We start from the raw sequence: 23,709 nt of genomic DNA on the forward strand, positions 1-23,709 counted from the left end.
AAAAAATTATAATAATAATAATCTTTATTTACGGGAAAAACCCTTTAGTATATACAAACGAGAGATATGCAGTTTATAAAATTAATTAAAATAGTACGATCAAAAACAATAAATTATATTATGAAAGTAAACAAATGAGTTTCCGTTTAAATGTAGACGCATTGGCCACCAAAGAAATCAACTACGTTGGTATAATTATTTGCCGAGATGATCATTCTATTCAAACAGGAATTTACGCCATATAAAGTACATAAAAAAATAAATTGTCTTATAAAGTCAAGTTTTAAACTTGGACATTATTTAAAGTGTCTTCGATCACCGTCAATTCTTCTTGTAGCTTTTTCAACGTGATCATCATGCTTCTCTTGCTTGACATTTGATTCTTATTTAAGGTCATTTGTTTAATATTTTTTATTATATTTGGATCTATTTTAAAAGCACCGAATTTCTGCTGCATGTAATACATATTGTTGCGGTCATACGTGTAGTGAATAATGCCGTCTTCTGTATCATTCGAAAACAGAAATATTCTTCTGGTGAGGAAGCTGAAAGGATTACATCGCAGGCATTTAAATTTAAACGGATTGCCGATCATCATATCCTCGAAATAGGCAATTAGGCGTATCTGGGAGATAAGACCAACCAACTCAGCCGTCCTCAAGATCTCGGTGATATCACTGACTGCCAAGCCGTTAAGCAGATTAAGCAACACGATGGCGATGAGAAAAATAAATAGCACGAAAGCGATGCGACTCCAAACGGGATGCGAAAGGAATGGAATATTATCGGCGTTGAACTCGCCAGTTAGCATAATAATGGTTTGGAAGAACGCGCGAGTGATATCGGAGAAATGTGTGTCCTCGTTGAAGAACGTGTAAAAAATCAAAGCAAATGCGAAGATAAGAAACAAGTATGGGGAAAGGAAGCGTACGAAATTGAAGCAGACCGTTCGGAACATCTCGACGCCGATGGACATGCGCGGATGATGACCGATCAGGGTCACCAGCTCCCAGGCAGACAGTAAGATCACCATAGTTCCGATCTCGATACTCGCATTATATAGCACAATGAAGATTAACGTGATTAACATGATCTGCAACCAGTTTCTCAAATCCGTAAGATAGCGCCGAGGACAGAAAGCCAACTGGAGGATCTCCCGGAAAATAAAGAGCGATAGCATCATTATGAAGGCCCAGAAAAGGCTGTCTTGGTGACAAGCGGTTTTCACGCTATTTTCCGAAACCACATGAGAGCTATTGTTACCAATTTGCGTTCTATTTTCCTTTCGCGTGTCGTAAGTCATACACAGGATGTAGGTATTTAACAATAAATAAAAGATAAAATAAAAAATAAAATTCGCATACAAGAAATACCGTATTCTATACCATTTGATATAAAGAAAAGACGAGAGTAACGGATGTTTTAGCAGATGTTTGAGATTTTCCTCACGAGTAATATACATAAATGTTTCCATTTCGCAAGTCATTGTACCAGTTTCGTGTGGCATCAGACAGCGATAATCAAACTCTAACTCAGACTTATCTTTAAGCCGCACACAGTTGTCAAAGTGCTCCAATAGCATATTCGTCGGAATTTGTGCTATCGGTGGTTCATTGAATCTATTCATGTAACCGATGCAACTGCCATGTTTGAGAAACAGAGTTATCGCTTCGCGACAGCCTTCTCTAGCTGCATAATGCAACGGCGTATTGCCTTGATCTATAAAACCAAAATTTATAACAAGAAGAAATTTTTGTGAGATGTCCGGAAAAAAAACCAAATCTAAAGATAGAAATATACTTACTGTCAGGGAAACGGACACTTACTCCTCTCGTCTCCAGAATTAACTTTAGACATTCCAGATGATTGGATGCAGCATCGAATTTCAGTATTTTCAACTTCGTGCAGGCGCTTAAAATCAAATCGTTGGCTACCTCAGGCTTCAATGATCCAATGTCCAATAATTCACGAAGAGTATCACAATAACCCTCGCGAAAAGCTATGCTTATGGCTTCCGATAATATGAACGTGCTTCTATAGGACTTCTCTGTATATTGCTTTTTAATTGCCCTAACAGCTTTGTGAAAATTACGTTCTGCTGCTATTTTTAATAAATCGTCGACCACTTTGTGAGGAAATTCTTTGTGGAGGAGTATTATATTTTTCATAAAATTCTCCTCGTCATTGACGCTCAAGTAGTCCTTGAGATCTTGCAAGAGTACCTCTTGCGTATTTTCAGGTATCGGTGGTAATGCTAGTTCCGGCATTGTTTGTTGAATCACTTCTCGTAATGTTTGATCACCGTTTGCTTTATATTCGTCCAAATTCAGAAATTGTAGACACTTCTGTACTATCAACGCTATCATGTCCCATTGGTTCGTCGTCGTTGCCAGCTGAAGAGCAGTACGACCTTCGCTATCGGGAAAATTGGCACCAGCCCCTCTTTCGAGTAACAGACGAGCACACTTCAGATCGATATTCTCCACTGCGATGTGCAAGGCAGTTCGGCCTTCAACTTGTAGATTCGGATTTATCTTCGGATGCTCTAATAAAGCTTCTAACGTGTCTGCGTGTCCACCTTCGGTAGCGAAATGAATAGGAGCGCGATGTTGCGCGTCGTTTATTTTATTGGGATTCGCGCCATTACGCAACAGAAAATTCACAAACTCCGTTATGCCATTCTTGCTGGCTATGTCGAGACATGTTTCTTTCAAATGTGTGGGATTAATGTAGATACTTTGAAGAGGTGGATGCTTCTTCAAATTATCCTTGATAGCATTTTTGAAAGAGGAGAAATCTTCAAATTGTTCGACGTTTAACTCAAGCTTGTAAAGATCATCTTGCATGCTGATTGGAGAATAGATGTTCGACTGAGGAATTTTTTCCTCTGTTGTGGATAATCTTCGAGATAGTGAAGATCTTCTGTGAATTGACGAACCTTCGTCTTTGAAGTCCATTATGTTGTCTGGAAAAAATTGAACTTATAATATTGACACTTGTGTGTGTGACAAACTGTGAATTTTAAAAATAAATATTAATATAGGAATATTAAATATTGAAGATGTGTAACATAGATGTTAAATTATTTTGAGAACCGCGAATGCAAATTAGAAATATTAAAAATTAGATTAACTATTATAGTTTGTTAACTGCTATAAACACTCGCGGTATTACTCGAAACTTTATCGCGGATGATTCGTCGGTGGCTCGTAGGAATTCCCGATTCGGTATTCAATCAACACACGAAAACTAGAGTCTCAATATAAATGTCTATAATAAAATATAAATGTCTATAAATGTCTCAATATATTTGTCTTCCTCATGTGGTCGCCAAATCTTCAGTTGGCTCGCAAGGGCAGTCGATGCATAACGTCGACCCGGTTCTTCCTGTCGCAGGTCAGCTACTTTGTAGGTATCTTGGTGTCCTTCTTGGTCCCTCTTGGTTCTCGATACTTTCGCTGAAGCTTAGTGCTCTCGCCGGTAGCGATTGGACCAACTCTCATGTAAACTATATCTCCTACGTTGTATCGGATGTTCTTCGCGCGATTCCGATCATATCTTTCCTACACTCTCTGTTGCTCTTCTGGGTACTTAGATACAACAATGCCTGGTAATCGGTAACTATGGTAAATGGTATATTAATTAACATTGTTCTCAGTCGCGTAACCGTCCAAACGATCGCTAGAAGTTCTAATTTACTGAAATGATAATTTTTCTCAGGTTTACTCGTTCGCCGACTAATCGCATAAACTAATCATAAACGTTTTTGCTCATCACGCTGGAACATCATCGCCGCTAGTCCCAAAGCGCTGGCATCGGTATGTAGCTCGGTTTCTCGTCTGGGATCGAATGGTTGCAAAATCGGTTTATTCGACAACATCTTTTTTAATTTATCAAACGCTCGTTGTTCATTTTCGCACCACTTAAACTTCGCTTCGCTTTTTCGTAACTTATGCAGTGGTGCAGCTATTTGTACGAACTTCGGGACAAATCGTCTAAAGAAGCTGGCCATGCCAATGAATCGTCACGTCTCATACACGTTTATCGGTATTCTATCGGATATTCTATAATCGCTTTCACCTTCGACTCTCCCGGCTCAATACCCTCGTTCGATATTTCAAACTCTAAATAACTAACTCGTTTCTGGAGAAACCTACATTTACTTAATTTAATAGTCAATCCTGCCTCTCGCAACGCTTTTAGCGTCAACACTAATCTTTCACGTAAGTCTAGCCAATTGCGTCCCGGTATAAATATATCGTCTAGATAATATAATATCACCCGTCCTCGAAGTGGTCCTAATGTCCTATCCATCGATTTAGTGAAATACGCAGGCCCATTCAACAACCCGAAAATCATTCGCGTACTGCACTCTACAGTTTCGTCTGGCATAATGATCGCAGTTTTTGGCATTGCCTCCTCGGTCAACGGAATTTGCAAATACCCATGTGCTAGATCAAAAGTAATAAAGAGATCACAATCTCTAACTTGTTCCAAATGATCATCCGATTATGGCATAGGAAAAGGCACTCATACGGTTTGTCGGCTGAGTTTATGTTTACGGAAATCTACAACAAGGCGTGATTCACCACTTTTCTTACGTACCAATAGTACAGGACTCGCATAAGGAGAATCTGTATCCCGCACTATACCCGCTTCGCGCCACTCTCGAATAATTCGACTTGTTTCCTCTCGCTCAGAATTGCTAGCTTAATACTACTGGTTTACTACCTGGTAATTCCTTAATGTCCATAACAATGTTTGTCGCTAAGCCCAACTCCGACAGATTGATTGCAACACAATCGCGGTACTCGTTGATAATGGAGACCAATTCTTCTATCATTTCTTCCGGTTGATCTTCATCGATGATCAAGTCTTGGCGTGTGATGGGTTTCTTCGCCGTTACTCTCGGAATTATTGGCAAACGTGAAACGTCGCCTCGTTCGACACATTGTCCCATGGTTACGGTCTTTGGAGAAACTCCCATATACAATACCGCGAACTCGTAGTAATCGGTTTCTGATATTAAATTCTTTTTAGCTGAACTGCACTAGTTCAAGAAGTACAATAAAGCGTTTTTTTTTAGCAGAACTGACGTCATGCTGCTGTTCTTTTTAACAGTGCAACGGTACTCAGTGCACAGTTTACTGTACTGTCTGCCCTAGGTCTGGAAGTAGTACAGCGTAATTAATAAAAATATATTAGAAGAGAATACAGATTAATATAAAATAATCGTTTTAATATAATTTGTTATGAATGATAAGGTAGATTGAGCAAATTTACTCAAAATTTCTCATCACTTGTAATATAATACATAAAATAAAATTTTTATTGAAATAAAAAATTAAACAATAATATTTCTGAAACTCTATATATATACAGTCAATTTATACATATATACATACACACAATCCAACAATTAAAAATATACAATAAATGAGATTAGAGAACATAGATAGATAAAATATAACATTTATAATAAATATATTGAAAAATTTATATAATATATTGAAAGATTTAATTTTATTTCTAAAAAAATGCTTATGTATGTCAAAATATATACTAACAAACTTGTACAAACAAACCAATGTCCTTTATAACATGATTTAATCCATGTTTTGTTAGTATGCTTTATTGCGTAAATTACAAATTATAAAGTAAAATATACATTTAAATTCTTTGTGCATGTATATTATGTGTTTGAATTTATCTTTGCCTTAGTATAATATATATGATATTTATACTTATAATACAATTTATTAAGTTAATAAAGTCCGATGTTTGAAAAGATTTAAAAAAATTATTGGTTAATCAGAAATTACTAGACGAAGAAAGAAATAAACTAACTTAATTAACTTAAAGAAACAACTTACTTACCTTTTATCTCTTCGTAGCTGCGGTAAGCGGCCAAGAATTCCAATATAATATAAAGTTTACTGAGTATAATTTATATATATATAACATTAATATTTCTTTCAGCACAAAATCACAGTCGAAAAATCTACGTTATATATTTTTATCCTTTTTTTAATTAATATATGTATAGAGAGTTGAACTTTTATAAAATAATATTTCTGCAGCAGATTTCGATACATGTGAGACTCCGCGAATGACGCGTGAATAAGCGTCGAAGTAGAGCGAATGATAAGTGATGAAATTGATAGGAAGGGGAAAGAAAAATAACTTATTTATAGCAATGATCATACATAGTACGTATCGCTCGGTGCGGTTTATTTAAAAAAAAAAGAGAGGCTATCTATCATGAAACTCGAGTTTTGTGTACTTATTGTGAGCGACGCGACGCTATCACGTCGGCTTGATTTGACATGATTGAAACTTTGTTTCGTTGATGAACGTTATACTCCGCAAATTAAAGAAAGATGTACAGTTTGATTGTTATATTATTCTCGATTCTATTCTGTTTATATTCTTATGTTGCTAGTATTTCTTACTAGTGTTTCGAGAAAATACCGCTCTGCATTTCGATCAATTTCGTTCGAAATGGTCACTGAGAAGAGCTATACTTATTAAGATAAATTCAAAAATTTTAATTCTATGATTTTTGTCCCACTTCCATTCAAAAGTAGTTATACTTTCACTAAATAGTAACTTTTAATATCACAATTTTAGAAAAAAAAATTTTCAAGTAAAAATTATTTATTTTTTCGCGTAAAATCGACTCACGTTGAAATTTTGATGGAATGCCATTAAAAAAAATAAAGTTTATCTTTACTGCCCTTCAGAGGGGAAGGGGTTCCTGGAAAATAAAATTTAGCTCGCGTAATAGCAGCTCATTTCCAGTCGACAAAATTGGCTAATAAGAACATTGACTTACAATTCATTGATCTGTTCTATAGTTATTTAGTTCTAACACTTTATTTGGTCCATTTTGTATGCATATACATATACATATACAAATTTTTTTATTTTATCATAAAAATCTAATATCACATGGCTGTAACAATTTTATTTATAATAATAACAGTTGTATGTATAAATTATGGGATTATATTCTCTAGAAATAAAGGTAATAAATGGACCAAAATGACAAATTTAGAATGAGGAAAAGTTAAGAATAACGAAAAATACAAAAGATGCAGTTACGGGTCATAGCGAGAGCCTCTGTGTACACCAAGGTGTACACTTTGGATGTGACATGGCATCCTTCGATCGCCAAAGGAAATTAAGAGGAAGGTAAAAGTGATATGATCATGTAAGATATTACAAAAGCTAAGATTTTATAATTATTAACCGTATAACATGAAAAACGGAAGGAAGAAGGAATCAGAAAGAGATGGATGTAAAATTTACAATAAGCTATCAGTAAAAAAAATAAATTATCTTATAAAGTCAAGGTTTAAACTTGGACGTTATTTAAAGTGTCTTCGATCACCGTCAATTCTTCTTGTAGCTTCTTCAACATGATCATCATGCTTCTCTTGCTTGACATTTGATTCTTATTTAAGGTCGTTTGTTTAATATTTTTTATTATATTTGAATCTATTTTAAAAGCACCGAATTTCTGGTGCATGTAACATATATTGTTGCGGCCATACACGAAGTGAATAATACCGTCTTCTATATTATCCGAAAACAGAAATATTCTCCTGGTGAGGAAGCTGAAAGGATTACGTCGCAGACATTTAAATTTAAACGGATTGCCGATCATTATATCCTCGAAATAGGCAATTAGGCGTATCCGGGAGATAAGACCAACCAACTCAGCCGTGCTCAAGATCTCGGTGATATTACTGACTGCCAAGCCGTTGAGTAGATTAAGCAACACGATAGCGATGAGAAAAACAAATAGCACGAAAGCGATGCGACTCCAAACGGGATGCGAAAGGAACAGATCATTATTGGCGTTGAACTCGCCAGTTAGCATAATAATGGTTTGGAAAAACGAGCAAGCGGGATCGGAGAAATGTGGTTTCTCGTTTTCGTTGAAGAACGTGTAAAAAATCAGGGCAAATGCGAAGATAAGAAACAAGTATGGGGAAAGAAAGCGCACGAAATTGAAGGAGACCGTTCGGAACATCTCGACGCTGGTGGACATGTGCGGATGATGACCGATCAGGGTCACCAGCTCCCAGGCGGACAGTAAGATCACCATAGTTCCGATCTCGATACTCGCATTATATAGCACAATAAGGATTAACGTGATTAGCATGATCTGCAACCAGTTTCTCAAATCCGTGAAATAGCGCCGAGGACAGAAAGCCAATTGAAGGATCTCCCGGAAAATAAAGAGCGATAGCATCACTATGAGGGCCCAGAAAAGGCCGTAACAAGCGGTTTTCACGCTATTTTCCGGAACCACATGAGAGCTATTGTTACCAATTTGCGTTCCATTTTCCTTTCGCGTGTCGTAAGTCATACACAGGATGTAGGCATTTAACAATAAATAAAAAATAAAATAAAAAATGAAATTCGCGTACAAGAAATACCGTATTCTATACCATTTGATATAGAGAAAAGACGAGAGTAACGGATGTTTTAACAGATCTTTGCGATTTTCATCACGAGCAATATACATAAATGTTTTCATTTCGCAAGTCATTGTACCAGTTTCGTTTGGTATCAGACAGCGATAATCAAACTCTAACTCGGACTCATCCTTGAACTGCACACAGTTGTCAAAGTGCTCCAATAGCGTGTTCGTCGGAATTTGTGCTATCGGTGGTTCATTGAATCTATTCATGTAACCGATGCAACTGCCATGTTTGAGAAACAGAGTTATCGCTTCGCGACAGCCTTCTCTAGCTGCATAATGCAACGGCGTATTGCCTTGACCTATAAAATCAAAATTTATAACAAGAAGAAATTTTTGTGAGGTGTCCGGAAAAAAACCAAATCTAAAGATAGAAATATACTTACTGTCAGAGAAACGGACACTTACTCCTCTCTCCAGAATTAACTTTAGACATTTCAGATGATTGGATGCAGCATCGAATTTCAGCATTTTCAACTTCGTGCAGGCGCTTAAAATCAATTCGTTGGCTACCTCAGGCTCCAATAATTTAATGTCCAATAATTCACGAAGAGTATCACAATAACCCTCGTGAAAAGCTATGCTTATGGCTTCCGATATTCTGAACGTGCTTCTATAGGACTCCTCTGTATATGCCTCTGTATATGCCTTAATTGCTCTAACAGCTTTGTGAAAATCACGTTCTGCTGCTATTTTTAATAAATCCTCGATTACTTCGTGAGGAAATTCTTTTTGAAGGAGTATTATATTTTTCATAAAATTCTCCTCGTCATTGACGCTCAAGTAGTTCTTGAGATCTTGCAAGAGTACCTCTTGCGTATCTTCAGGTATCGGTGGTAATTCTAGTTCCGGCATTGTCTGTTGAATCACTTCTCGTAACGTTGGATCACCGTTTGCTTCATATTCGTCCAGGCTCAGAAATTGTGTACACTTCTGTACTATCAACGCTACCATGTCCCATTGGTTCGTCGTCGTTGCCAGCTGGAGAGCAGTACGACCTTCGCTATCGGGAATATTGGCACCAGCCCCTCTTTCGAGTAACAGACGGGCACACTCCAGATCGGTATTTTTTACTGCGATGTGCAAGGCAGTTCGGCCTTCAACTTGTAGATTCGGATTTATCTTCGGATGCTTTAATAAAGCTTCTAACGTGTCTGCGTGTCGACCTTCAGTAGCGAAATGAATAGGAGCGCGATGTTGCGCGTCGTTTATTTTATTGGGATTCGCGCCATTACGCAACAGAAAATTCACAAACTCCGTTAAGCCATTCTTGCTGGCTATGTCGAGACATGTTTCTTTCAAATGTGTGGGATTAATGTAGATACTTTGAAGAGGTGGATGCTTCTTCAAATTATCCTTGATAGCATTTTTGAAAGAGGAGAAATCTTCAAATTGTTCGGCGTTTAACTCAAGCTTGTAAAGATCAGCATCTTGCATGCTGATTGGAGAATAGATGTTCGACTGGGGAATTTTTTCCCCTGTTGTGGATAATCCTTGAGATAGTGAAGATCTTTTGTGAGTTGACGAACCTGCTTCGTCTCTGAAGTCCATTATGTTGTCTGGAAAAAAAATTGAACTTATAATATTGACACTTGTGTGTGTGACAAACTGTAAATTTTAAAAATAAATATTAAAATAGGAATATTAAATATTGAAGATGTGTAACATAGATGTTAAATTATTTTGAGAACCACGAATGCAAATTAGAAATATTAAAAATTAGATTAATTATTATAGTTAATAATTTTAAATTAAATTTATAGTGTTAAAAAAGAAGGAAAACTGATTTTTTACGACTTAATCAATCACTTACAATCCAGAAAAAGTTATTTTAGAATAAATTAACGGTTCAGCTATCAAAAGGCTTGCCGAAATATTCGCGGATAACTTACACGTAAGCGAGTATATATAAGGGTTAATAATAATATTTTTTTTGTTTGCCTTTTTAAACATTTATATTTACACACTCCTACACACTATGTACACACTCACCTTGCTTATGTTTCTGATCAGGAGAGAAAAGAAGATGATAAAGTTGAGGATATACTTCTAGTTAATTGTTAATTATACTCGCATCCTTTTCCTTCTTATGACAATTCGAGTCGTTTTCGTGACCTCTTCACGCTAGAACTTTCAGACCAATTTTCTCTGTGTATCCAGTGAACTCTTTATTATACTGAAATGCTTGTTCAAATGGGAAAAAAACGGGCCGATTGAGACAAATGAAAAGTACTATCTGTATCTCTTTTTCTATTACATATAGTCTCTCGTATAACTATTCGAACTGACAACAAGTTATTTAAAATATCACATTCATAAGCTCCGCACAACTTCTGTAATTAATAAAAATATATTAGAAAAGAATACAGATTAATATAAAATAATCGTTTTAATATAATTTTTTATAAATGATAAGGTAAATTGAGCAAATTTGCTCAAAATTTCTCATCACTTGTAATATAATACATAAAATAAATAAATAAAATTTTTATTGAAATAGAAAATTAAACAATAATATTTCTGAGACTCTACAGTCAATTTATATATATATATATATATATATATATATATATATATATATATATACATACACACAATCCAACAATTAAAAATATACAATAAATGAGATTAGAGAACATAGATAGATAAAATTATAATAATGTATGGAAAAATGTATTTAATATATTGAAAGATTTAATTTTATTTCTAAAAAATGCTTATGTATGTCAAAATATATACTAACAACTTGTACAAACAAACCAATGTTCTTTATAACATGATTTAATCCATGTTTTGTTAGTATGCTTTATTGCGTAAATTACAAATTATAAAGTAAAATATACATTTAAATTCTTTGTGCATGTATATTATGTGTTTGAATTTATCTTTGCCTTAGTATAATATATATGATATTCATACTTATAATACAATTTATTAAGTTAATAAAGTCCGATGTTTGAAAAAATTTAAAAAAATTTTCGGCTAATCAGAATTTACTAGACGAAGAAAGAAAGAAACTAACTTAATTAACTTAAAGAAACAACTTACCTACCTTTTATCTCTTCGTAGCTGCGGTAAGCGGCCAAGAATTCCAGTATAGTATAAAGTTTACTGGGTATAATTTATAACATTAATATTTCTTTCAGCGCAAAATTACAGTCGAAAAATCTACGTTATATATTTTTATCCCTTTTTTTAATTAATATATGTATAGAGAGTTGAAAGTACTTTCATATATCGGTAATCCCATGCAATAAATTTTATCATGCGTGAGACTGCGCGAATGACGACTGCGTGAATGACGACTGCGTGACTGATGACTGCTGCTGTCGAATGTATGATAAGGTATGATAATTCAAACTGGAAGGAGGAAAGATAAAACTAACTAACCAATATGACAAATGTGATTAGACATCTCACTTCCAGCAGGAAAGTTTTTTTTTACAAAAAAAAGTCACGTTGAAAAATACTATATAAATTATGCCAAATTGTGATGATAAATCTTCTTTCTTTGCAATGAACGAAATATGAGCAACCAAAAAAACTCAACTTCGTTTGCATTTTGAGTTTGCATTTTAAAAGCAATGTATTGATAACAAGAAATAATTTCTATTTAAGTTATCAAGAATTCTATGAATTTCTTAAGGCTTTACCTTTCTTATCAAAACAGATAGATTTAAATATTAAATATGAGTAATTGTATTGTTCTTTATAAATAAATTTAGTGGCATTTTTATGTTTTATCATTACAAATTTAATTAAGAGCAGTATTTTTTTTTAAATAAAGCAACTTGTGATTATTGCCAAAAGATTTAATTACATTATAAATTACAAAACATAAATAATAAAACAATTATCTTAAAAATGTATTTTTAATATATTAATTATATACATATATATTTTATATACTTTTTTATTTATCACACGTGCACATATAATATTTATAGAGAAAAGAAAACTACTTCGCTCAAGAGTTTGCTGACAATGAGTTTCATAGCATATTATTTACACGCTATTTTGCTATGTTATATCAATTATAAAAGAAAAAGTATAAGTAATTAACAATATTATTTTAATTTGATTTATAAAATCAAAATCTATACATATGTAGACTTAAAAATATGTTATCATATGAGCTCAAAAAGTTTCAAATAGCAGAATAAATTGAAATACTTTTTATTAGTTCTTTTTTACAGATCCCATCGTATTATCGATATTATTTTCAACTGCAAACTTTATAGTATTCAAAGTTATCTCCACCGCTGTCAATTTCTCCTGCAGTTTCTTTAACATAATCATGGTTCTCTCATTATCCGTCAATTGATTTTTATTATATATAATAAGTTTTGCTTGTTTAATTATGTCAGGATCCATTTTCAAGATGATCCACTGTTTGACCATCCTTTCTATCTGAATCTTTAGAGATTCAGAGAGATACGATGTGCGAACGTATTTCTCGTAATATCTATCGTTATCATAAGCGTCCAGGCTATCGCATGGCTTGACATTGATCTTACCGTCTTTCAACAAATAAGGAAACAAAAAAATTCTCTTAGCGAGGAACCCGAAAGGGTTCCACCGCGGCAATCGCGAATTACAACAAGAGCAATGCCTGAAAGGCTCGCCAACCGCTACATGTTCAATATAGGTGATCAAACGTATTCGAGAAATAAGTCCGACCAACTCGGCTTTAGATAGAATCTCAGCGGTGTCGCTGACCGCCAAGCCGTTAAGCAAATTGAACAACACAATAGCGATGAAAAAAACAAACAGCATAAATACAATGTGGCTCCAAATAGGATGTGAAATGAACGGAATGTCACTGGCATCGAACTCGCCAGTGAGCATGATGACAGTTTTGAAAAGCGAGAGACCGGGATTGGGAAAGTTTGTGTCGTTGCCGTCTTTGAAGAGAGTGTAGAATGCCAGAGCGAATGCGAGGATAAGAAACAGGTAGGGAAATAAAAAGCGCATATAATTGAAAGAAACGGTCCGGAACATCTCGATGCCGGTATACAAGCGCGGATGATGGCTGATCAGGATCACCAGCTCCCAGGCCGACAGCAGGATCACCACGGCGCCGACTTGAACTCCGGCGCCGCACAGCAAGGCGATAGTGAGCGTGATCAACGCGACTTCTAGCCAGTTTCTCAAACTCGTCAGGTAACTCCTAATGCAAGAGACTAATAGGAGAACCTCTCGGAGGATATAGAGCAACAACATCACTGTGGTAAAGGCCAGTAGGGAGTTGTTTTGGTACCAGACAATACGCAACGTACTTGCCAAAGGCCTATCAGTCGTGTCGTTATCAATTTGCGTTTTATTTTCTATCTGAGTGTAGTAAGTCATTCTGAGAATGTAAGCGTTCAACACAAAATAAAAAATCACGTAAAAAGCGAAATTTGCGTATAAAACGTGCCGTATTCTGTGCCATTTGAGATAGAGGAAAGAAGAGAGCACCGGATGTTTCAGCAGGTGTTTGAGACTGCCGTTGCTGGCGATGTACTTGAACACTTCCATTTCGCGAGTCGCTCGGTAAGCATTGTCACTTTCCGGAAAGTCGTCGTGTGGCATCAAGCAGCGATAGTTAAATTCAATCGCGTACTCGTTCGCCCGATCCCTCCGCGTCTGCAAACAGTCGTCGAAGTAGCGCGACAGCGTGTGCGCTGAGATATCCGCGATGGGCGGTACGTTGAACTTGTTCATGTGACCGATGTAGCTGCCTCGGTTGAGAAGTAAAGTCACCGCTTCTCGACAGCCAGCGCTGGCGGCGTAATGTAGCGGAGTGTTGCCTTTATCTGTAAAACAGGTAAGTGTCGTAATAAAAAAAATTGTAAAAAGCTTGCGAGAAGACGTCTGAAAGAACGGAACATAATTTCGATATCTGTCCGTTATTTAGAAAGTGTCATTTGTTCCATTATTTGTCATATTGATATAAATATACTTACTGTCGCTGCAACGAACATTCACGTTTTCTTCTTCCAGGATCAGCTTCAGACACTTCAGCCGATCAGGTGTATTGTCGGCTCCTCGTTTTCCCGGCATTCCCAGTTCCAGACAGGCGCTCAGGATCAGGTCGTTGGCCGCGTTTGGTTCCGCTTTCAGCAGCGCCTGAAGAATAGCGTGATCGCTCTGCTGAACGGCCGCTTGAGCGGCTTTCTTTACGCTGAACTGTCTTCCTTCAAGTTTTTTCAAGATTCCAATCGCAGCTTTGTGAAAACCTCGTTGCGCAGTCATCTCCAACAGCTCTTCGTCCACACTGTGAAGAACCTCTGTCTTGACCAGCTCCATGCTTTTCAGAAAGTTCGTCTCGTCGTTGGCGATCAAGTAGTACTTAAGATCGTGCACATTTACCTCGCGGTTTTCACATTCGGGCGGCAACGATATATCCGGCAGCCTCTGCTGAATCACCTCTCGCGTCGTCTGGTCATTGTAATCTTTGTAAGTGTCGACGTCCGGACACTGTCGGCTTTTCTCTAGTATCAGTTCCACCATATCGCGCTGGCCTTTCATCGCCGCCAAGTGAAGGGCCGTCAAGCCCTTGCTGTTCGGAATGCTTGCGCTGGCACCTTTCTCCAGCAGCAGACCGGCGCATGTCAGGTCATTTTTTCTCACCGCGATGTGCAAGGCAGTCTGCTGTCCCGCCTCGATATTCGGATTTATCGTCGGCTCCGCTAGCAGAGCCAACAATGTGTCCACGTGGCCGCCTTCAGTGGCGAAATGGATAGGGGCGCGATTGTGCGCTTCATTCACCCTGTTAGGCTTCGCACCTTGAAGCAATAAAAACTCTACAAACTCCGTCAGACCATTTTTACTAGCTATGTCTAGGCACGTTTCTTCCGTGTTTGGATATATATAGTTGACGTTTAGAATGGATGACCGCCTCTTCGAATCATGTTCTATGATATTTTTGAAAGAACGGAAGCTCTTGGACCGTAAGGCATCCAACAGTAGCTTGTAAAGTATTTGCGCGCTGTTTGGAGTAGGCTCGCAGACATTTAACAGGCGCTCCTGCAGTGAGTCCTCTTCGAGATCCATTTTATTATCTGAAGGTAAAATGGTAAACTTAGAATTTTGACTTGTTTTTTAGAAAGAGATTATTATGTAGAAAAAAATTATAAATATAAAGTATTAAAATTGTGGTTTTTTTTTTAGATAAATCGATGTTTCCATGATTAGAAATATTGATAGATCAAGTAATGTGAATTATTTCTTTAAGTGTCGTTTTTTAGATTTTTGGAAATAAACATTGAGTTAGAATATTCATAAGTTACTTTATCTAACACGTAAAACGAGAGATTCAAACAATTGCAAACACTTTTAAATAAACATTTACATCGGGACTATTGTGCGTGTGTGTGTTCACCGCCTTCTGACGATCAATAAGTGTGATAAATATCGCGTGTACACATGTGAACAATAAATAATAAATAAGTTTTCTATTTTTCAGTACTTGATTTACTCATCCTTTCTACTACACCTTTTCCAACCAGTATTCTCTACCGATCACTCTTTGAAAAGGATTGAAAAAAAATAATAGAAGTATGAAGTATAAAAATCTCTCTTTCTTTCTTACTCCTTTTGAAAGAAGAAAAAAAGAGAACGCGTAGCTCCCGAGCCGTAGGAAATCAAAATAATAAATATTCAAGTCGCTTTTTTCTCGAAGTACGTAAAATTTTAGCCAAATCGGGGATATGAACGTCGTGACCTCCCCTTGTAAGTAAATCTTTTTTATAATTTAATATAATTGAATTAGAAATGCAAGAAGTGCGATAATTACCTTAATTGATTACGATTATCCATGACTAATTAATGTCACATATTTTTATATAATTTTGTTTAACTTTCTTTTAAAATATTCTTTGACATTACTAATAATTTTCAACAATATTTATTTGTAGATTGGTTAAAATAAAAAATATGTCCTCTATAATAAATCTATTCATAGACAGTTACAGTACAAACCTATTTAAGAAGGCTTTTTCCTTCTCTCGATCACGTTACAATACACTGATACAATATTTAATATATAAGAGACGCGCACTTTTTTGTAACATACTAGCATTTCTACTTTATAAAATAGAATTCTGAATCCTCTCGGCTGAACACCTTGCACTCGCAACTATGTCGCAGAAGCTAAATAGTATAAAATTTCACAGTAGCTTCTTACAGCAGACTGCTGCAATAGTACAGTAAGTACTCGTTCAATCACAGATATTATGCACTTCTATCGCAATTTTATACTATTTTCTTGCGCACTTCTTCGGGACGTATCTGAGCTATCAGATTGTGTTATCAGGGTAGGTATACATATTGACCAATATGACAAATGTGATTAGACATATATATTTATATGTATGTTTTTATATAAAAAATTGTTTACCGGCTTATTTCTCCTTCCTCCGAATTAATCTCTTCGTCTCTCTTTCGAAAATTTCCTTCTCATCAAGTTCTATTTTGACAAACCCTTGCTCCTCCTTATTCTGGTAAAGACAAATGCAGAGAAATAAATTAAAGGAGTGGAAAGGAAAATGAGAGGTGGTCATAGAAATTCAAAAGCAAGTTAGAGTTTCTATGGCCACCTCTCATTTTCTCTTCCACTCCTTTAATTTATTTCTCTACATTTGTCTTTACCATGTATCCTGTAATGTTCTCCAGGATACTTCCATCATCCTACCAATGTAATTTTGAAACTTGCGCATGTTTTGCACGACCCTAAAAAGACACAACAGATAATATATTATTTTTGCAATATTAAGCACAATTATTACAATTAGCACATGTGTATTATTTCAGTCTCGTAGCACTTCACTTACAGTCTAGATAAAGCAAATTAGAATAAAAGATCACAATATAGTCCAACTGGCAAGAAGCACGTCGAAACATTCGTGAATAACTCCCGTGCGAGTAAGAACGCGATTAAAATATATACATCTGTTTTACAACAGATAAGAAATACGATCTTTTCTAGCGGCTGGCTTATACTCGCTCAAAGAAGTAAGATTATATCATTAGCAGTACACAATTTTATACTTAGGATAACTCCGGACAAGCCCAGTGATAGTGCAACCGCACGCGGAAGCGTGCGGTCGCACTAGGACGGATACAATTTGTATTGATAACGTTCGAGCGGTTCGAGAGTATAATTCAGTATATAATATTTGAACTTTATTTATTTTCGTAGATATCGAAAAATATCGAAGAAGAGATAATTTGTATATCAATATACAGCACTAATAAAACTCATTACCAATTAATACAATTATCATTACTCATTAGCAATAGATACTATCGATGTATATTAATAATAATGATTAAATATTATTTAATTAAACAGTTTTTAAAAGGTTCGTAAATACTACGGATTATTTCCAATATAACTGTCTTGAGAACTACTGTAACATATGTTTCTCGTAATAAATATTGTTTTACATGTGTTAACGGCAATTCGCCAGTATATTGGGATGTACGTACGATACCTTGAATACATCACCAAGATAACTGCCTTGCCCGAGCAATAAAGCCACCACTTCGTGAGTTTGCCTGACTTGCGTAATACAACTGCGTGTTACCTAGGTCTGTAAAATATAAAATTGATCAGAGAACGTCTGTAAAAGGTTTGCAAATCACATTGCGTCAACACCCGCGAGGGCTATCGCAATGCTTTGTTTTAATTAGACAGTCGGATTCCCTTAGTCCGTGCCAGTTCTGAGCTGAGCGTTGAATGGCGGCCGAAGAGGACGACCACGACGGCTCGCGCCGCCACGGAAGTCTCGCAGCAAGGAAGATCCGCGGGAGGCTAAGGTACGGGACCGAGCTCGGATCCCCGGGACCGGCGCGAGAACGCCGATCGGTTCACCTCGCCCAGGCCCGGCACGTCAGCCAAACCCGCTTCCCGACCAAGCCCGACACGCCCCGCTCCTCAGAGCCAACCGAAAAATACAAAAGATGCAGTTATGGGTCATAGCGAGAGCCTCTGTGTACACTTTGGATGTGACATGACATCCTTCGATCGCCAAAGGAAATTAAAAGGAAGGTAAAAATGATATGATTATGTGAGATATTACAAAAGGTAAGATTTTATAATCATTAACCGTATAACATGAAAAACGGAAGGAAGAAGGAATCAGAAAGAGATGGATGTAAAATTTACAATAAGCTATCAGTAAAAAAAAAAAATTATCGTATAAAGTCAAGTTTTAAACTTGGACATTATTTAAAGTGTCTTTGATCACCGTCAATTCTTCTTGTAGCTTTTTCAACGTGATCATCATGCTTCTCTTGCTTGACATTTGATTCTTATTTAAGGTTGTTTGTTTAATATTTTTTATTATATTTGAATCTATTTTAAAAGCACCGAATTTCTGGTGCATGTAATACATATTGTTGCGGTCATACATGAAGTGAATAATGCTGTCTTCTATATCATCCGAAAACAAAAATATTCTCCTGGTGAGGAAGCTAAAAGGATTACGTCGCAGACATATTAATGGAACCAATTTAAACGGATTGCCGATCATTATATCCTCGAAATAGGCAATTAGGCGTATCCGGGAGATAAGACCAACCAACTCAGCCGTGCTCTAGATCTCGGTGATATCACTGACTGCCAAGCCGTTGAGTAGATTAAGCAACACGATAGCGATGAGAAAAATAAATAGCACGAAAGCGATGCGACTCCAAACGGGATGCGAAAGGAACAGATCTTTATCGGCGTTGAACTCGCTAGTAGTGCGATTCTGTAACTCGTTATGCGTCGTTATGTGCTCATAACGACAGTTGCGCAACTTTTTTCACATATAGTATACCTGCGCAACGACAACATAACGATACCGACACTGTCGTTAAGAGTTACAGAAAGTTAGCATAATAATGGTTTGGAAAAACGAGCAAGCGGGATCGGAGAAATGTGGTTTCTCGTTTTCGTTGAAGAACGTGTAAAAAATCAGGGCAAATACGAAGATAAGAAACAAGTATGGGGAAAGAAAGCGCACGAAATTGAAGGAGACCGTTCGGAACATTTCGACGCCGATGGACATGCGCGGATGATGACCGATCAGGGTCACCAGCTCCCAGGCGGACAGTAAGATCACCATAGTTCCGATCTCGATACTCGCATTATATAGCACAATAAGGATTAACGTGATTAGCATGATCTGCAACCAGTTTCTCAAGTCCGTGAAATAGCGCCGAGGACAGAAAGCCAATTGGAGGATCTACCGGAAAATAAAGAGCGATAGCATCACTATGAAGGCCCAGAAAAGGCTGTCCTGCTGACAAGCGGTTTTCACGCTATTTTCCGAAACCACATGAGAGCTATCGTTACCAATTTGCGTTCCATTTTCCTTTCGCGTGTCGTAAGTCATACACAGGATGTAGGCATTTAACAATAAATAAAAGATAAAATAAAAAATAAAATTCGCGTACAAGAAATACCGTATTCTATACCATTTGATATAGAGAAAAGACGAGAGTAACGGATGTTTTAACAGATCTTTGAGATTTTCATCACGAGCAATATACATAAATGTTTCCATTTCGCAAGTCATTGTACCAGTTTCGTGTGGCATCAGACAGCGATAATCAAATTCTAACTCAGACTCATCCTTGAGCTGCACACAGGTGTCAAAGTGCTCCAATAGCGGGTTCGTCGGAATTTGTTCTATCGGTGGTTCATTGAATCTATTCATGTAACCGATGCAACTGCCATGTTTGAGAAACAGAGTTATCGCTTCGCGACAGCCTTCTCTAGCTGCATAATGCAACGGCGTATTGCCTTGACCTATAATATCAAAATTTATAACAAGAAGAAATTTTTGTGAGGTGTCCGGAAAAAAACCAAATCTAAAGATAGAAATATACTTACTGTCAGAGAAACGGACACTTACTCCTCTCTCCAGAATTAACTTTAGACATTTCAGATGATTGGATGCAGCATCGAATTTCAGCATTTTCAACTTCGTGCAGGCGCTTAAAATCAATTCGTTGGCTACCTCAGGCTCCAATAATTTAATGTCCAATAATTCACGAAGAGTATCACAATAACCCTCGTGAAAAGCTATGCTTATGGCTTCCGATATTCTGAACGTGCTTCTATAGGACTCCTCTGTATATGCCTCTGTATATGCCTTAATTGCTCTAACAGCTTTGTGAAAATCACGCTCTGCTGCTATTTTTAATAAATCCTCGACCACTTCGTGAGGAAATTCTTTTTGAAGGAGTATTATATTTTTCATAAAATTCTCCTCGTCATTGACGCTCAAGTAGTTCTTGAGATCTTGCAAGAGTACCTCTTGCGTATCTTCAGGTATCGGTGGTAATTCTAGTTCCCGCATTGTCTGTTGAATCACTTCTCGTAACGTTGGATCACCGTTTGCTTCATATTCGTCCAGGCTCAGAAATTGTGTACACTTCTGTACTATCAACGCTACCATGTCCCATTGGTTCGTCGTCGTTGCCAGCTGGAGAGCAGTACGACCTTCGCTATCGGGAATATTGGCACCAGCCCCTCTTTCGAGTAACAGACGGGCACACTCCAGATCGGTATTTTCCACTGCAATGTGCAAGGCAGTTCGGCCTTCAACTTGTAGATTCGGATTTATTTTCGGATGCTTTAATAAAGCTTCTAACGTGTCTGCGTGTCGACCTTCAGTAGCGAAATGAATAGGAGCGCGATGTTGCGCGTCGTTTATTTTATTGGGATTCGCGCCATTACGCAACAGAAAATTCACAAACTCCGTTAAGCCATTCCTGCTGGCTATGTCGAGACATGTTTCTTTCAAATGTGTGGGATTAATGTAGATACTTTGAAGAGGTGGATGCTTCTTCAAATTATCCTTGATAGCATTTTTGAAAGAGGAGAAATCTTCAAATTGTTCGGCGTTTAACTCAAGCTTGTAAAGATCAGCATCTTGCATGCTGATTGGAGAATAGATATTCGACTGGGGAATTTTTTCCCCTGTTGTGGATAATCCTTGAGATAGTGAAGATCTTTTGTGAGTTGACGAACCTGCTTCGTCTCTGAAGTCCATTATGTTGTCTGGAAAAAAAATTGAACTTATAATATTGACACTTGTGTGTGTGACAAACTGTAAATTTTAAAAATAAATATTAAAATAGGAATATTAAATATTGAAGATGTGTAACATAGATGTTCAATTATTTTGAGAACCGCGAATGCAAATTACAAATATTAAAAATTAGATTAATTATTATAGTTAATAATTTTAAATTAAATTTATAGTGTTAAAAGAAGGAAAACTGATTTTTTACGACTTAATCAATCATTTACAATCCAGAAAAAGTTATTTTAGAATGAATTAAGGGTTCAGCTATCAAAAGGCTTGCCGAAATATTCGCGGATAACTTACACGTAAGCGAGTATATATAAGGGTTAATAATATTTTTTTATTTGCCTTTTTAAACATTTATATTTACACACTCCTACACACTATGTACACACTCACCTTGCTTATGTTTCTGATCAGGAAAGAAAAGAAGATGATAAAGTTGAGGATATACTTCTAGTTAATTGTTAATTATACTCGCATCCTTTTCCTTCTTATGACAATTCGAGTCGTTTTCGTGACCTCTTCACGCTAGAACTTTCAGACCAATTTTCTCTGTGTATCCAGTGAACTCTTTATTATACTGAAATGCTTGTTCAAATGGGGAAAAAACGAGCCGATTGAGACAAAAGAAAAGTACTATCTGTATCTCTTTTTCTATTACATATAGTCTCTCGTATAACTATTCAAACTGACAACAAGTTATTTAAAATATCACATTCATAAGCTCCGCACAACTTCTGTAATTAATAAAAATATATTAGAAAAGAATACAGATTAATATAAAATAATCGTTTTAATATAATTTTTTATAAATGATAAGGTAAATTGAGCAAATTTGCTCAAAATTTCTCATCACTTGTAATATAATACATAAAATAAATAAATAAAATTTTTATTGAAATAGAAAATTAAACAATAATATTTCTGAGACTCTACAGTCAATTTATATATATATATATATATATATATATATATATATACATACACACAATCCAACAATTAAAAATATACAATAAATGAGATTAGAGAACATAGATAGATAAAATTATAATAATGTATGGAAAAATGTATTTAATATATTGAAAGATTTAATTTTATTTCTAAAAAATGCTTATGTATGTCAAAATATATACTAACAACTTGTACAAACAAACCAATGTTCTTGATAACATGATTTAATCCATGTTTTGTTAGTATGCTCTATTCCGTAAATTACAAATTAGAAAGTAAAATATACATTTAAATTCTTTGTGCATGTATATTATGTGTTTGAATTTATCTTTGCCTTAGTATAATATATATGATATTCATACTTATAATACAATTTATTAAGTTAATAAAGTCCGATGTTTGAAAAAATTTAAAAAAATTTTGGCTAATCAGAAATTACTAGACGAAGAAAGAAAAAAACTAACTTAATTAACTTAAAGAAACAACTTACCTATATTTTATCTCTTCGTAGCTGCGGTAAGCGGCCAAGAATTCCAGTATAGTATACAGTTTACTGGGTATAATTTATAACATTAATATTTCTTTCGGCGCAAAATCACAGTCAAAAAATCTACGTTATATATTTTTATCCATTTTTTTAAATTAACTTTTATATATCGGTAATCCAATGCAATAAATTTCGTCATGCGTGAGACTGCGCGAATGACGACTGCGTGAATGACGACTGCGTGACTGATGACTGCTGCTGTCGAATGTATGATAAGGTATGATAATTCAAACTGGAAGGAGGAAAGATAAAAGTAACTTGTTTATAGCACATATATGTCACTGTCTATTCTGCTGATTAAGATGATATTATAGGTATACATATTGACCAATATGACAAATGTGATTAGACATCTCACTTTCAGCAGGAAAGTTTTTTTTTTTACAAAAAAAGTCACGTTAAAAAATACTTTATAACTTATGCCAAATTGTGATGATAAATCTTCTTTCTTTGCAATGAACGAAGTATGAGCAACCGAAAAAACTCAACTTCGTTTGCATTTTGAGTTTGCATTTTAAAAGCAATATATTGATAACAAGAAATAATTTCTATTTAAGTTACCAAGAATTCTATGAATTTCTTAAGGCTTTACCTTTCTTATCCAAAACAGATAGATTTAAATATTAAATATGAGTAATTGTATTGTTCTT

At 35.8% G+C, this 23,709-nt stretch overlaps 2 protein-coding genes across 4 annotated transcripts; both read right to left on the reverse strand.

The window, feature by feature from the left end:
• Positions 1–6: 6 nt before the first annotated feature.
• Positions 7–23,278, reverse strand: LOC139770974 (transient receptor potential cation channel protein painless-like). Of its 3 annotated transcripts, XM_071703326.1 has the most exons (4): positions 23,003–23,278; positions 21,958–22,298; positions 20,358–21,530; positions 19,137–20,273 (listed from the first exon to the last, which is right to left on the reverse strand). In XM_071703326.1, the coding sequence occupies exons 3-4, from the start codon at positions 21,520–21,522 to the stop codon at positions 19,708–19,710; spliced, it is 1,731 nt and encodes a 576-aa protein (XP_071559427.1). In that variant the 5' UTR covers positions 21,523–21,530; positions 21,958–22,298; positions 23,003–23,278; the 3' UTR covers positions 19,137–19,707. The 3 variants fall into 3 exon arrangements, with proteins under 3 accessions (XP_071559426.1, XP_071559425.1, XP_071559427.1); XM_071703325.1 differs by lacking the exons at positions 19,137–20,273; positions 20,358–21,530; positions 21,958–22,298 and adding exons at positions 7–1,719; positions 1,805–5,167 and having other exon boundaries at positions 23,003–23,260; XM_071703324.1 differs by lacking the exons at positions 19,137–20,273; positions 20,358–21,530; positions 21,958–22,298; positions 23,003–23,278 and adding exons at positions 7–1,719; positions 1,805–5,167; positions 5,878–6,130.
• On the reverse strand, positions 6,815–19,069 carry LOC139770976 (uncharacterized). Its single transcript, XM_071703327.1, has 7 exons — positions 17,971–19,069; positions 17,126–17,206; positions 16,875–16,974; positions 14,440–15,537; positions 12,752–14,289; positions 8,878–9,952; positions 6,815–8,793 (listed from the first exon to the last, which is right to left on the reverse strand). Exons 4-7 carry the CDS (start codon positions 15,527–15,529, stop codon positions 7,358–7,360), a joined length of 5,139 nt encoding a protein of 1,712 aa, XP_071559428.1. The 5' UTR covers positions 15,530–15,537; positions 16,875–16,974; positions 17,126–17,206; positions 17,971–19,069; the 3' UTR covers positions 6,815–7,357.
• Positions 23,279–23,709: the final 431 nt, after the last annotated feature.

The sequence above is a fragment of the Temnothorax nylanderi genome, unplaced genomic scaffold, assembly GCF_030848795.1.
Source record: "Temnothorax nylanderi isolate EJ_2023f unplaced genomic scaffold, tnyl_v1.0 TNYL_tig0035_pilon, whole genome shotgun sequence".
NCBI classification, from domain to species: Eukaryota; Metazoa; Arthropoda; class Insecta; order Hymenoptera; family Formicidae; genus Temnothorax; species Temnothorax nylanderi.